General features: G+C 48.6%; 2 protein-coding genes across 2 annotated transcripts; both read right to left on the reverse strand.

Moving 5' to 3' along the window:
- Positions 1-5101: 5101 nt before the first annotated feature.
- LOC120662049 (CTL-like protein DDB_G0274487) lies at positions 5102-8583 on the reverse strand. Its single transcript, XM_039941125.1, has 4 exons — positions 8311-8583; positions 7931-8170; positions 6025-6939; positions 5102-5919 (listed from the first exon to the last, which is right to left on the reverse strand). The coding sequence occupies exons 1-4, from the start codon at positions 8329-8331 to the stop codon at positions 5500-5502; spliced, it is 1596 nt and encodes a 531-aa protein (XP_039797059.1). The 5' UTR covers positions 8332-8583; the 3' UTR covers positions 5102-5499.
- Positions 8584-12747: 4164 nt separating this feature from the next.
- LOC120662958 (skin secretory protein xP2-like) lies at positions 12748-13224 on the reverse strand. The gene has a single exon (XM_039942001.1). It carries the CDS (start codon positions 13222-13224, stop codon positions 12748-12750), a length of 477 nt encoding a protein of 158 aa, XP_039797935.1.
- Positions 13225-15928: the final 2704 nt, after the last annotated feature.

Raw genomic sequence — 15928 nt, forward strand, 5'->3', positions numbered from 1 at the left:
TATTATCATCATCATATGCGATCGCCGATCGAAGTACAGGGAAACTTACAGGGGCTTGCTCAAAAACTGCAGCTCTCCTAAAAACTAGCCACTAATAAGGAATCATAATATGATGCAAAGAGAAGGTGAAAAATACTAGGGAAGGAGGGGAAAGGAGAAAACTATTCAAGAAACTAAGCTTCCATCCAAGGTTGGCAAAAGATCTTTATCCTAGTTTAACACAAGGAAACGCCAGTCTGAAAAATCAGGGGGCGTCTATTCCTTGCATACTGCTCCCAACGTAGAAGTGCCCCCTTCTTCTTCATCCATCCCGGCCTCCCCCGCCTCCTCCACCTACCCGGCTCCGGCAGCGCCTCTGCGGTCGCCCTCCACCGCTACCACGCTAACCTTTTTCCACCGCCGCCACACTAACCTTTCTTGCCACCACGCCGCCCATCCACCACTGCGCCGCATTCTCCTTCACCCCCGCCGCTGGCCACCGGCCACCGGCGGTCCGCCCCGCCCGCCACCCCGACCGCTGCAGACCTCGCCGGCGGCCGCTCCGCCCACCAACCACTCCTTCTCGACCACCCCTCCCCCTCCTCTAGCTCGCAACCCCCGCCGCTACCATCACCATCGTGAGTCCGGAGGAGGAAGAAGACTCTGCGATGGATCAATTTGAAATTGCATATGCGATAAATAGATTTCGCCAAAAATCTTCCATGCAAATTGGTACTCTCTCTAGTTGGATAATGTGCGTCACCAACAGGTGGGCCACTCTAGGATCAAGGACACCAATTAGAGGGGGTGAATGGGCGGTTTTTTAACTAAAATCACAAACTCTAGAGAAACTTAATTAGAAACACAAGAAAGCTCCTATGCCTAGCAAAACCTATCACTAATGGGATTTGCAACCTAGGGTTCAAGATGCAATTCAAGCTCTAGGAAAGTAAAATGCTCAAAGTAAATTGCAAGAAATGAAATGAGAAAGATAAATATCCGAGCTTGACACAATAAATTTTTCTCGTGGTGTTGATGACTTGTCGTTCACCCCTAATCCATGTTGAGGTGGATTCAAAGAATCAACCACTCCTTTATCAAGACTCTTCTTGATCTTGAGCCGGCTTGAATCAATGGAACTCTCCAAACCTCGATTTCACTAGAGTTGCTCTTCACCACTCTGGCGAGGTGAGCACAAGAACCTCTCACAACCAATTTCGGGGCACCTCCACAATCTTCTTGAAGGGCTCCACGAAATCACCATCTCCAAGCCGTCTTGGGAGCAGCAACTCCTAAGAGTAACAAGTCGATGACACTTATTTGAAGATTCTCTAGTGCCACAAAGCTCATACTCTTGATGCAATGCACTAGGATGCTCTAACACTCACAAGAATGCAATTTCTAAGCAAAGAGTGAGAGAGGGGGGGGGGGACCAGCTCAAATGTGTCAAGGAAGCTTTCAAAGTGGCCAAGAGAAAGCACCCACGGCCGATATTTATAGCCCCCCTCTCGAAATCTAGTCGTTACACCCAAAACCCATGAAAACAAAGTTCTCACGGACTGTCCACCTCAGACAAACCGGATTGCCCGCCATTTAAAACCACCGAGTTAGAGTGCAATGATTGCGTGTTAGAGATGATCGTTACAGCCCCTCCGGACTGTCCGCGACCTAGGGGCGGACCGTCCGCCGTACAAAAACTCCAAGCACCAGGTTGAAAACGTCTCCGGACAAAACTTCAAAGTGACCAGCAGACCATCCGCACCCCAGGGGGCGGATCGTCTGCCATTCAACTGCGCAGCCCACACAGAATCAACATTGGTTCTGTCCAAACCTCGAAGTTAGCTGGCGGACTATCCGTCCGAAGGAGCACCTCAACATGTTCTAACATCCAAACCTTCTCAGTGTAGGGTTTAGGGTTTAAGTTTGGACGTTCGATCTAGCGGACCGGACCGTCCGCCGTTATCCATCTCAGCGCCACACAGAAACAAACCTTTTATAACAAAGGTTTTCAAGGAGGTTGCGGACCGTCCACCACAAGGGACTGGACTGTCCGCCACAAGGGACCGGATTGTCCGCCCCTAGACAGTCAGCACACTTTTCTCAACCTTAGTTGCCATTTTCAAATGTTGTTAGCTCTCATGCATGCCATGCAAGTGTTTGAGCAAAATGACACTATAGAACAGACAAATAAAGGCACAAGGACCCCTTCTTGATAGTACGGCTATCTATACTATTAATCCGGTCATGTTCATCCTCTAAACACTATGTAACAGGCAAAGTATAAAGAGCCTTATCTTCATACCTTTGTTTTGAGCCCATGGCTTGAACATCATCTCCAAATCTTTTTATGGCATCAGTGTACTCTCATGCACCCATGGACCAAACTATATTCATTTTTCTCTCAAGAAATTGTTAGTCCATAAATATTGTCATTAATTACCAAAAGTCAAATTACTGTAGATAAAGACTTGATTATGGTTACGACTTGATCTAACACGAGTATACAAAATAGTAAATAAAATAAAAAACTATACAAATGTACAAAATAAAATCTGCCATGATGACATGGATTTAATTTCAGGCTGTGCATCCATTTCTTTTCTACAGTCCCCTTTAACTATTATTATCACTATTATGCTACTACCTCCATCCTTTTGAGGCCCATGGTGGGTTTCATCTCAGCCTACCCCAACTTGATTGGTAAAGGGCTAGTTGGTGTCATACCAAGAACAGCGTATTCCTTTTTTTTAAAAAAAAAAACAGATTTACGGACCTGAGGAATGAGCCCCTCCCATTCAAATACCCTACTTCATGCATATACTAGGGAAAAGTTTCATGATTTATGAATTATGAGAGCTATTCAGAATGGAAGTGCCACAGTTGTAATTAGGGAGGTAGATGTAGGCTAAAATCTAATTCAATCTAGACAACATGAATGGGATTGAGGGCTTTGATCTTGTTTCTCTGCTCTCGTGATCAGATTGTCAGATTTCTTGGTCTTGGTTCTAAATTTTACGCTTGCCACTGTCTTCTGCCTGGATACAATAAAATGGTATGAATAACTAGTACTAGCTTCACCTTTTGTTGAGGAGGCCCTAACTCCATTGAAGTCCTAGTGGAATCTATTATACCTAATTCCACTCTGAGGTCCCTGATTGCATGCTAGTCTCGACTTAATGTAATGCACATGCAGTTGGTGGCCAACGTTTTGGTGAGTGGAAAGTATGCAGCTGGGTGCTCTGCTCGTTTTCATCCCATGGGCTTGACCAAAGAAAAAGGTGAGGCAGGATTTGGCAAGTGGTAAAGCCTAAAGAATCATATATAGCAGTCAGCTATCAAAAATGAGTTTTTTATAGGGTTTAGTAGGAGAATACAAGAGCTAATAAGGTCATGAAGCCACCCAAACATCACTTGGTAAGTTGAGCACTTGAATCTGACCTGACTCCAGCATAGAGAGAGCTAGGAGGATGAGGAACGATGGACATTTCAATGAGTTGGGATGTTTTGTAACCTAAGGAAAAAAGTGGTCATGCACCAGCCCATAGTTAGGTTCATGTGCATTTCAGCAGTAACTTACTACTCTGAGGAATGGGGTCAGAAAAATGGCAATGGCTAAGATAGCCCCTGCAATTTCAATGCCACCCTAACTTAGAAGAAATATATAAGATTGTAAAACATTTCTTACAACTGAAGCAAATAGAAAGCTCTGAAACAAAATAAACAAATTGATATTCCCTTTCAAAATAGTAAATTAGACTACTGTTATAAAAGAGCAGTACATTTCTATATTTAATAAGAGTCCATACCTTTTCTATAAAAAAAATTGTATTCCTAGGAGGAATTTATTTAGTAAAGAGTATGCCCAGTACAAAAAATGAGGACAAACAAGCAAATACAAGTACCTCAATGTCAAATATCGCAACAGATGGCGCAGCTTCAAGGAGAACCAATCATCCATAGAAGGGAAAATTCAATATAAATATCATGCAAAGATAGCTTCCTTAGTTTGTTGAACGCAGTGGATAGTTGTTTTCCTTCCGGTTGGATCCAAAGCTGAAACAAAAATAGAAATTCAGAAAATGAAAACGAGAATGGACAATGTTTACACCTGATAACTGTTTGATAATGTGAAGTAAAGCATGCACCATGTTAAAGTAGCACAGTAAGATATACAACAATAACTTGATATTTTAAATGCTATTTTAGAATTACAACCGAATATGGAATTTTGGAATTACAACTGAGCATAGATATGATCAAAAGATATAAAATAAGAAGCAAACCCGTGTATAATGTACACATACGTAGTAACAGTGCATAAATGTCAATGCGTGAACGCAGATTTACCTTTTCTCCTTGAAAACTTAGTGTAAGATTATGTATAGCTGCGGTATCACTTAGAACCTCACTTAACATAAATCCATTATGATTCACTGTTGCAGCACAAAAGAGGCACAATTCCTTCAAGGAATGAGAGGACACCAAGTGATTGCAACACTGAGCGCCCCCTGCATCACAATTGGTGAGAGAAAGATGTTGCAGGTGATTGCAACAATCAAATAGGATGTGATGCATGTCCCAGTCAGCAAAACAAATATTATATAACGAGAGTTTGTGAGGCAATTAAGCACACTAGGATAGGCACTGAAAAAGCCATCCACGGAACGAGCTTGCTCAAGCATTCCCTCAACATATATAGCAGTCATCAGCGCTCTTGTCATCAACAATGGCAAGGTCTAAATCTCTTATGGTCCACATGTTTATTGCTTCATCACTAACCATAAGCTCGAGTTTATTTATGAAGGTGCCAGTATCTAGTTCGACTCGAAAACTATTCTGAAATCGACTCATAATCACTACAAGATCTGAAATATCCCATGGCAAATCTGAATCAAGTTGTACATTAGGGTTTGGAGCGCTCAGTTTCTTTTTTTCTTGTTTTTTTTTTGAAGAAAGGGATGCTCAGTTTCGCCAGCGGGAAGAGAAGCAAATAACCTGGTGGATGCTCGTTACGGCCTTACGGGTCGACGAGCGACAATGACCGGCTGCTATCCCCCATTTCCCCACCAGACCACTTCTAATTTTGTTTTCATCAGATACTCCGTGGCCTCAAACTTAGCCATTGTTCGTGGTCACCATGGCCAAATCAAGTGACCGAATCACTAAAAAATGAAGTTAAATATTCACATTGACTATCCAGGAATAGATCTGTCTACAAACCCCGAGAATTCCTCATTTCTACTGACACAAAAAAATGGATGGATTTACAAATGCTTCAGCTTGCAGCGAGGCAGTATGGGCTGGGTTAGACTGGGAGAGATCCGTCTTCAACCATCCAGCTCCAGTTCCGTTTCCTCCACGCGACCGCAGAAGCCGCCGCCTATATCTATCACCACGTACACCGAGTCAAATGGAGCTGCGCTGAGACCGGCTCACCCAGTTCCACTCCATCAGCAGCGTGATTGGGTTGCTCGAGCAGGGCCTGCAGGAAGACTTGCCGAACGGAGGAGCCCAGCCCAGTCACGCGGCGGCGCGCGGGTGCGGGAACCGCGGCGTCGGCACAACGAGCGGGTCGCGGCCCTCCTGCATCTTGCGCAGCCGCTCGGGGATGGTGTCGTCGAACAGCCGCGACCCGGGGTTCTCGGCGTAGCACACGTAGTAGCACCCCACGCACGCCTGCGGCAGCGCCATGCCGATCCGGGTCATCAGGTACCCGACGAAGAAGGCCAGCAGCGACACGGTGGCCGTGTAGTGCCGGTGCGTGGCGAACGCCCACGACCCCGCCATGGCCACGCACAGCGCGCCGCTCGTCACGCCCGTCAGGAAGCACACGGAGCTCGTGATGTCCGAGTCCACCAGCGCCGCCATCCCCGGCAGCGCCTCGAACTGCCCCCAAGTGCTCCGCGACGCCTGCACGAACCCCCGCCCGTACGCCGCGATCTGAAACACCACACCAACAAAGTCACCACCTCGCTTGTCATCAGTGCCAGTCGCAATCGCATCGCCAATTGAAGAAGGAAGAACGGGCCGCCGATCTGAACTCACATGGACGAAGGCCCAGCTGTTGCCGAAGCTGAAGATGCCGTTCATGACGTGGAGGCAGCAGTGCGCGCAGGAGAACATGAACTCGTCCTCGCCCTCCAGGAGGTTGAGCCCGCGCGCCAGGATGCGCAGCGCCTCGATGGTGGGCACGAAGAGCGACCCCAGGCAGGCGCTGCCGAGGTTGTAGGTCAGAGCGCGCTGGAAGCTGAACTGCACGCTCGACTGCATGCCGCGCAGGTAGTAGAGCGCGATCACCCGGCTCGCCGTCAGGTTCGCCACGTTCCGCATCACCTCCGCCGTCCACATCAGGCTCAGCACCAGCGCCAGGATCGTCAGCCCGGGGAACCGGAAGTTGACGGCGCCGATCACCGCCACGCACCACACGGAGATCCACACGAACCCGGCCGCCACCATCAGGTACGCGGGGCCGTTCAGCCCACGGAACTTGTCCACCGGCTGCACGGCGCGCTCGAACACCCGCGCCGTGAACCCCAAGCGGCGCGTCACCCAGCATGCGTACAGCCCTGTGCCGATGGAGAACACCACCATGGCGACGCCGAGCCCGACGGTGGCCAGCGTCGAGAAGCACATGAGCAGCGCGCCCACGCCCAGGGTGATGGCGAAGCTGGACCAGAGGATCACGCGCACCATGGCGCGCGGCCACGTACGCACTGCCTTCTGCCACGCAAAGGCCAGCACGATGCTGAGCACCACCGTGCCCTCCACGGGGAGCAGCCAATCGCGCAGCAAGCTGCGCTCGCGCCGCGCATTACGGGACCGCGGATTCTGGGTGTTGTCATGGATGGTCTTGAACACGAAGAACCCGACGGCGAACCCCGCTGCGGCAAGGTGGAGCAAGAAGAGGCACAGCGTTATGCCGTTGGTGTACTTGTGAGAGTTGAGCGACGGAAGCGGACCCTGCAACGACAAATCAGTTACTCAACTTGTCAGCTCAACTGAACCAGAATGTCATTAGCAGATACAGATTAATTATCAGCTACAAGCTTAGATTACCGATAAGTCGCATTCAGATTCAGAGATTCGATTCCAAGCATTGGTACATTCTTGAGCATATTTTAGAGGAAACATTAGTGCCTAACAAACCTATGAATCATGCATGTGTAGCTAGTTAACCAAAGCTATAAGTTATGCGGCATACGTAGATCACTAAAATCGTGTCAAACACTACCCACCTATGATCTTTTTCTATTGTGGCAGGTTGAGCACTTTGATTGCTTATTAAATTGCATTTGGCGTCCACCTTCAAAAGAAAACACAATTCGCTTGTGATGTTGAATATTCCATCATGCATTATTGGCTTGCTGCCGTGTGCTATGTGGAAGCTCCATAATTGAAGAACCTAAGCCTAAAACAGGCACATAAAGACTAGTACCTCTTTTTTTTCTCTCTCTTTGTCCTATTGGCATCTAACATATCTTCAAATATCAACGACACAACTTGCAAAGCTGCATGTTAACTGCTCTTTCGCCCATCCTAATCCTAATCTACACCAAACTATCAGCATCAGACTATCCTTTGACCCTTCTTGAGAGATATTCCTTTTGCAGTACTTTCAAATCCGTACTGTCAATGTAGCATGGTGATAGAATAATTCAATGTAGTGTTGTGGTAGAATAGTTCAGCAAGCAAAGCATGAACTCCCAAAGGTCAGAAGTGCAGGACACCGCCAATACACTAAACCAACTGGTACCAAACAAAATTATTGTACTACCCTCCTAGCCCACCAACCAGCCTGAATTGATACAGTCGGATCGCAACCAAGCACGCCCACATGTCCTAAAAGGGCCGAGGCAATCCCACTATTTAAACCGAAAATCCTAATCAATCCGATGGAGGTTTTATTTTACTGCAAGAATCTAGGCAATTGGGCCTGGACATTTCTTCCTACCTGCTGTGGGGCCAGCGGGACGGGCTGGTACGCCGCCACCTGCGGCGGCGGCTCGACGGCGCCGGAGGCCACGGAAATGGGCGGCGGCGGCGCCTGCGTGGTGACCTGCAGCGGCGCCAGCGGGCGCTGCGCCTGGAGCCTGGACACGGGCGGAGGCGACGCCTGGTCCACGACGACCACCTTCTCCACCGCCTCCGGCGCCGCGCCCCTGTCTCGCGCGGCCTCCTGCCGCGACGGCGCCTGCAGACGCGTCACAGGCATGGAGTCAGCAGACGTCGAAGCCGAGGAACCCACCAGCCGCGCCCGAGGCAGAGCGGCGGCCAGAGCAAGCGAGCAACCGGCGTGGCGGCGTTACTCGACAAAGGAAGAAAGAAACGTACGGCGTTCTCGGCGGCGCCCATGACGCCCCGCTGCTCCCGGCCGCCGGAGCGCGCAGCCGCGGCCTCGACGCCTTGTCCCTCCTGGCGGAATGGAGAACTGGGCAAAGAGGAATGGAACGGGTGGACGATTGGTGGTATGGAGAAGTGGAGAACAGGAGGAGGGAGGAAAGGGGAGCCGGGCGAGGATTTGGGTGGGGGTAACTTGGTGGCGTTGGCGACAGGAGGGAGAGGGAGAAGAGAAGAGGAGACGAAAACGAAACTGCGAGAGCCCAATGTGTGACCGTTGGTGTGGCCTTTTCGCTCGTGAGGTGGCCTCGCGCGGGGGCGTGGTGGGGCCGGCGTGGCAGTGGGCGCGTGGGCAGGGTGCGCGGTGCGCCCCCGTGCTCCTGTGGGCGGCCCTGTGGCGTTTACGTTTTGTTTTGTAGAGACCGGGGAGTTAAGCAATTCCTTTAAGAGCTCTCTCTATCTCTCCTCGTCAGCAGGTTGGGAGAGAGTGGCTGCGCTGTGTGCTGGACAGCAAATTGACTTTTTTTTTTTGGTCACCCAGCATTGAAGTTTGGAGTAGAAATTGGTTTCTTGGGCCCCTGGGTTGTCCACACGGTTGAGGTTGAGCACGCAAAGGGAGAGTGGCGATTTGCCCCGTTTTTCCTTTTTTTTTTTACCGTTTGTTTGGTTGCGGAATCGGCGGGTTGGGTTGGATCCAACCCTCATTTTGAAAACGGAGTCAATCCATCCATTGTTTAGTTACAATTCTGATTTTGGGGACGGAGTCAACCCATCACTTGTTTGGTTCAGGAAATTGGGAATACGGGTTGGATGCAACACTCACTCCGTTAGTGGGCCCGTGCGCCGCCGCCGCCACCTCCTCGCCCCCGTCGGACCTCCCGCCACCGCCGCCACTTCCTCGCCCGCGCCGGGAAGGAAGCCCCGCCTCCCGTCATGGATAGGGACGCCCGCATCGGCAAGCAGTCGCCGGATCCGGCCTCACCGGACCTAGGGACGGGATTGGGGTGGCGGTGCGACGGAAGTCACGAGGATGGAGCTGGCGCGATGGAAGAAGACGGAGAGTCGACGGACGTGCGCATGCATCAGCATGACGTGTGCCAACCCGCGGCAGCGGCTCCGTTCGTCGTTTTTGGGGGACGGTTCCAACATGCATCTCCACAATATATTTGACAGAGGTTGAACTCAATTCACCTCCAACCCTCATCCAAACATCCAAAACCGGGTCAAACTCCAACCAAACACACGGTTACAGTGTCACTCCGATCTCCAACAGCAGCGTGTGTCTGGTCCACGTGGGCCGGGCTGCCTGCCACCTTCGAAACCTGGGGGCCTGGGCTCACATTGTCAGTCAGACTTGGTCGTACTCCTCGCGCTGGCGCAATGGCTTGGTAGGACGAGATTATGCGAATCGTGCCTGCGTGACGTCGTCGTCTTTACCCTTTTCACCGTGCCAGTAGGAGTGACAGAAAGGTGAAATCACCATCACGTCCTCATGATGCCTGCGGCTGTCATCAAAAGCATCGTCGCGTCTTCATCACTTAGGGCTTTAGATCCCTGAAAAAGTGAGAGAAAATCACATCGAACACTGTAGCACATTGTAGCACTTTTTGTTTGTTTGTGATAAATATTGTCCTACCATGACCTAATTAGGCTAAAAAAATTCGTCTCGCAACGTACATCAAAACTATGCAATTAGTTTTTTTATTTACCTACATTTAGTACTCCATGCATGAGTCATTTGTTATATTTAATGTTTCGATGTGACAGAGATGTGATGGAAAGTTTGGATTTGAGGGGATTTGGGCATCTAAACACACCCTTGATGATTTTTGTGATCCGGGTGATCATCCGCACGGCCTCCTCTCTTTTTTTTCATCCCAAGTGCTCTCTGCATACTACTCTTGTGCGTGAGAGAGAGCGCAAGCTCTGCTTCGGTACTTGCTTTCTGACAGTGGTGGAGCTGAGATTCAAATTGAGGGTCTTATTTTTCTTTCTTTTTCCTCTCTTTTTTTTTTCTTCCTCCTCCTTTCTTCTTGCTTTTTTTCACTCATGCTTGAAAAATATTGAGAAGGCTTTAGGGGCTCCATGGGTTCTATAGGAGTAGGGGGGCTGGAGCACACAAGCACCCCTGCTCCGCGCACTGCTTCCTGGTAGTACCACGAGGTCCAGGCAAAATGCTTTTCAAAAAAGGTCCACGAAAAGTCAACGCTAAAAACACGAGCAGAAAGAAGGGGCAGCATCTTTGACGCACGCCTGACGGCTGACGTGCCCGAAAGAAATGGCACGTTTGTTCGGAGCGGGCAACCGACACGGCTGCAGAGCACTGCACCCCAGAAGATCACGCGAAGCCGGCCAAGTTTTACTTTGACCTGATACGCGTCCAACTGTCAGACTGCCAGTTCGCCGTGCGAGGAAGCCATTGAAGACTTGCTTGCGGAGGAGATACAAATCCAACGGTTGGCGTCTTGGCGACGCTGCGCATCGCCGTCGTGCGGATGCGATGCGATGCCCTGGAGATGGCTTGCTTGATCCTCCCGCGGGGCATGTGGCACGGGCTCGCCGCCGTTCGACCATCCGATCCGGCAGACGAGGGCCTTGACGGCGCCGGGGATAAAAAGTAGACCTGAATGTTCCTGAATGGTCGAACGGGGTGGCGATGCGTCTCGACGGGGGCGACGGCGACGCCTCGCTCTTGCCCTTTCCGTCCCTAACATCCCTTGTACACGCGAGGACGTTTATGTGCGGGATCAAATCTCGGCCCTGCACAAGACGCTTCCCGGATTCCACCATCGTTATCTGTTTTTTTTTTAGCTTCACATAATCTATCTTGGCTCTTGTTTAGTTGCAATTTTTTTTGAAATTTTAGTACTGTAGCACTTTCGTTTGTATTTGATCATTATTATTCGATCATGGGTTAACTAGGTTTAAAAGATTCGTCTCACAAATTACAGATAAATTGTGTAATTAGTTATTTTGTTTAGTTACATTTAATACTTCATATATGCGTTCAAAAATTTGATGTGATGGGAAATTTTGTAAAATTTTAGAACTTTGGATGCAACTAAACAAGAACTTGATTCCCTTTCCATGTCATGACCAATTTTTTTTAAAAAAAAAATGTGTCCCTGCTTCTTGATACTAGCGCGAAGTCCTGCCGGGCAAGTTTCAACGGCCGAAAACACGTGCAGAAAAAGAAAGCATCTTGAGATGCCCAAAACAAATGGCACGTTTGGAGCCGGTAACCGACATGGCTGCAGAGCTCGGCAGCGCAGAAGATGACGGATGAGCCTCGTGGACCGAGCAGGCCAAGTCATCACCAGGGTTCATCTAACCGGTGGGAACAGGTCCGGTTTGACGGGTTACCTGTCAAACCGGTCCGGTCCGGTTTCGATTTTGGCCGGTACCAAACCGGCCCAAATTCAAAATTTAAATTTAAATTCAAAAAATTCTTAAAAATACTTCACGGTGCGAAAAATCTAATGGTGTCAAATTTTCTCAAAAATTCATTCATTTAGTATAGTTTGCGGGGATTTGAAGTTAAACAAAAAAACTTGCATATAAAAGTATATAAATACAATGTAAAAGTAGTACAAAAGAGGGTTGAAGGGTTCATTTAGACTAAAATATGTTATACAAACATTTATTTAGTATACTTTGCGGGCATTTGAATTTAAAAAAAAGAAAAAATTTGAATTTGACCGGTTACCGGCCAAACCGGCCGGTATACCGGTCAAACCGGTCGGTTCCCAAATGCGCCGGACGATTTGAATTTGCACTGGGATTTGACCGGTTTTCGGTGAAACCGGTCCGGTTTACCGGAACCGGAGTGCTCAGGTTTGGGGTGTCCGGTTGGGAAAAAAACCCTGGTCATCACCAGCTTTGATTACGCCGCATGTCATCACCATCAACCATCATCCTGTCATGTATACATCACGCGATGCCCACCCAGCTCCAGCAGACGCTCGCCGTCGCAGGGCAAGTGGCACGCGCGAACTCGCTGCCGTTGGGCCGTCCGCCGCGCGTACCGGCCGGTAGGCGGCTGCAAAATACAAAGGGAAATTGGTCTGTGGCATATCCTTAAATGGTGATTTTGTGCACAACACATTTTATTCTTCGATTTTGTGCACAACACACTGCAATTTTATGTTTTTGTCTCCAACACACCACAACACATAAAAAGTCTTTTTTGCCCTTGTAAAAATTGAGCCCACCCGTCAGCTCTCTCCCTCTCCCCCTTCCTCCTTCCCCTCTACACACTCTTTCTTTCTAAGCGGAGCAGAGCAATTCATTGGGGCAGGCACCTGATGCGAGACCAGTGGCGAGCTCCACGCACGGCGACGGCCGCACCTCGAGCGCGGCGCCGTGCACGTCCCTGCATGCCGCTGAAGAGGACAAGCCGCGCACGCGCCGTCCCCGGCGGAGCTCGAGAATCTAGGCGGCGGCGGTACCTCGGGTCCCCAGCGGAGCTCGAGAATGACGACGGCGGAGGCCATGGCGGAACCAGGGCGGCACCGTGGACCCGCCCGCGCGCGCCCCCACGGTGGCCATGGCGGGGCGGGCTTCGCCGGCGGCCTGCACGCGCGGACGCAATGGCGCGGCGGGACGGGCTCCGTCGGCGGCCCTCCCACCTCCCTCTCCCGGATTCGGCCTCGAGCTCCGCCTCTCCACCTCGAGCGCGCCGGGCAGGGGGCCCTCTCCGGCGGCCTCGAGCTCCGCCGCGTCGGGAGAGGTCGGGGCCGGGGGCAAGCACCGCAGCCGCGCACGCAGGAGGGCCGGCGAGACAGCAGCGCGCGGGCACGGCTCCGGCGCGCCCCTCCTCCCTCCTCCTCCTTGCACCTTCCTCTCCGACGCAGCCGGCGAGTTGGCGGGACGGCGAACGGCGGCCGGTGCCGCGCGGTGCAGCAGCATTGGGCAGTGCGGCGGAGCGGAAGGAGAGAGCTGACGGGTGGGTCCGGTTTTTACAAGTGCAAAGAAGATCATTTATGTGCTGCGGTGTGTTGGAGACAAAAACACAAAATCGCAGTGTGCTGTGCACAAAATCGAAGAATAGAGTGTGTTGTGCACAAAATCATCATTTGGGGATGTGCCACAGACTAATTTCTCAAATACAAAATGTCCGCATCGAGGGGCCGTTTACTTCCCAAACTAAAAATTTTTTGGTGTCACATCAACGATTTGACCAGATATCAGAAGAGTTTTTCGAACACTAATTAAAAAACTAATTTCAGAACTCACCTGGAAAACCGCGAGACGAATCTTTTGGGGCTTTTGACCGCATCATTAGCATATGTGGGTTTATTTAGCATTTTTATGGCTAATCATGCATTAATTAGACTCAAAAGATTCGTCTCCTCGTGTACATCCAAACTGTGAAATTAATTTTGTTATTTAATTACATTTAATGCTTCATACATGTGTCCAAAGAAAAAAACACAAATTTCGACAAAATTTTTTTTGAGAACTAAACGCCCCTCGAATCGGCAGACCGAACCTTGACAGCGACTGGGGAATGGGGATTTGTTCACGATTCTGGTGCAAGGATGACGGAGATAAAAGAAGACTTTGGGTGAGCCACTCTGAATCCGTGATGGCGATGCGTGTCCAAAGAGGTGCTGGGCTGCTGGCTACGGCGACGCTCACGATCTTTGGTCACCGGTGGGACCCTTCTAGACTCCTGATGCGCGTTTGTGATTAGGGCTATCCGTAAAATAGTGGTAAAAAAAATTACATCGGACACTGTGGCACACTATAACACTTTTTGTTTGTTTGTGGTAATTATTGTCCTACTATGACCTAACTAGGCTCAAAATATTCGTCTCGTCATGTACATCAAAACTATGCAATTAATTTTTTTATTTATATACATTTAATGCTTCATGCATGAAGTAAAAGATTTGATGTGATAGGTGAATAGTGAAATTTGGAGAGAAAAATTTTGGAAGTGAACACAGGGTAGATCAAACCTGGCTGTACATGGGACGCTTGGACCTTGGAGACTCCGATGGATGGGCGAATTTAGGAGTGGTTCATCGAGGTCGTAATCCGTGTGAACTGTGGATGTCAAATCCGGTCGAGACGTGAGATTGGGCGAAGGCGTCACGGCCACTCTGAATCCGTGACGGCGATGCGCGTCCAAAGAGGTGCTGGCGACGGCGACGCTCACGGTCTTTGGTCACCGGTGGGACCCTTCTAGACTCTTGATGCGCGTTTGTGCCTAGATCAAATCTGGGCCGTACATGGGACGCTTGGACCTTGGAGATTCCGATGGATGGGCGAATTTAGGAGTGGTTCATCGAGGTCGTAATCCGTGTGAACTGTGGATGGCAAATCCGGTCCGAGTCACGCTTATTAGTGGCTGATGGCGCCATTTCCCGGACGGGGTTCAGGCTCCTCTGAATGGTAAGTCTGGGCTGGGCCAAAACCAAGCCATGGCCTAAATTACTCTGATCTTTTTTTTCCAGTGCCGCCTCCTTTTGTTTTTCATGGGCAAAAGTCTATTTTACCTCCTCCAACTATCACTAAAATTTGGTTTTCCTCCTACAACTATAAAACCGGGTATTTCACCTCCCTCAACTTTTCAAACCATCCATTTTAACTCCCTCGAGCGGTTTTGAAGACTGTTTGCTACAGTAACCGTAGTTTTGTCTTTTTCTTTTTTTAAAAAATTTTAGTTGAATCTTTGAAAAATCATAGTAAATCACAAAAAAATCATAAAATAGAAAATCTAATTTTGTTGGACTCCACATGAGTAGATATACGTAGTGAATATATTATATGGTATACTTTAGTACAATTTTTTTACTGTAACTTTAGATATATATTTTTTTGTAATTAATTTATAGCTACAGTTTTCGTCGTCCCATTATGGTGAAATTTTTATGGTGGGCTAATCATTATATGATTGAGCTATAGTAAAAATTTTGTGATTATTAGATCATGTATGACTGAGGTATAGATTTATCTATAGATTCGTCTAGATTTTTCTATAGATTTATCTAGTTTATATAGATAAATCTATAGATCAGTCAAACATGATCTAATAATCATAAAATTTTTACTACAACTCAATCATATAATGATTAGCTCACCATAAAAATTTCACCATAATGGGACGACGAAAACTGTAGCTATAAATTAATTACAGAAAAGTATATATCTAAAGTTACAGTAAAAAAATTGTACTAAAGTATACCATATAATATATTCACTGCGTATATCTACTCATGTGGAGTCCAACAAAATTGGATTTTCTATTTTGTGATTTTTTTGTGATTTACTATGATTTTTCAAAGATTCAACTGAAATTTTTAAAAAAAAGAAAAGACAAAACTACGGTTACTGTAGCAAACAGTCTTCAAAACCGCTCGAGGGAGGTAAAATGGACGGTTTGAAAAGTTGAGGGAGGTGAAATACCCGGTTTTATAGTTGTAGGAGGAAAACCAAACTTTGGTGATAGTTGGAGGAGGTAAAATAGACTTTTGCCTTTTTCATGACCCGTCCAAAGTCTGGCCCAAAAGCGTCCGAAAAGGAGGCCCTAATTCTTCCAGAATTCCTCGTACCAAACAGGCCAACTCGGCATATTTTCTTTTTCCAAAAGAATCTGGTGTCTCCC

This window comes from Panicum virgatum, chromosome 2N (assembly GCF_016808335.1).
Source record: "Panicum virgatum strain AP13 chromosome 2N, P.virgatum_v5, whole genome shotgun sequence".
In the NCBI taxonomy this organism is placed as follows: domain Eukaryota; kingdom Viridiplantae; phylum Streptophyta; class Magnoliopsida; order Poales; family Poaceae; genus Panicum; species Panicum virgatum.

Bases quoted from the DNA above. Each gene is read 5' to 3' on its own strand.
- LOC120662049 (XM_039941125.1), bottom strand. From the start codon at position 8,331: ATGGGCGCCGCCGAGAACGCC. The intron at 8,171-8,310 runs GTACGTTTCTTT...ACGCGTCTGCAG, and splicing joins TGGGCGCCGCCGAGAACGCC to GCGCCGTCGCGGCAGGAGGC. The intron at 6,940-7,930 runs GTAGGAAGAAAT...TTGTCGTTGCAG, and splicing joins TCCCGCTGGCCCCACAGCAG to GGTCCGCTTCCGTCGCTCAA.
- LOC120662958 (XM_039942001.1), bottom strand. From the start codon at position 13,224: ATGCTGCTGCACCGCGCGGCACCGGCCGCCGTTCGCCGTCCCGCCAAC.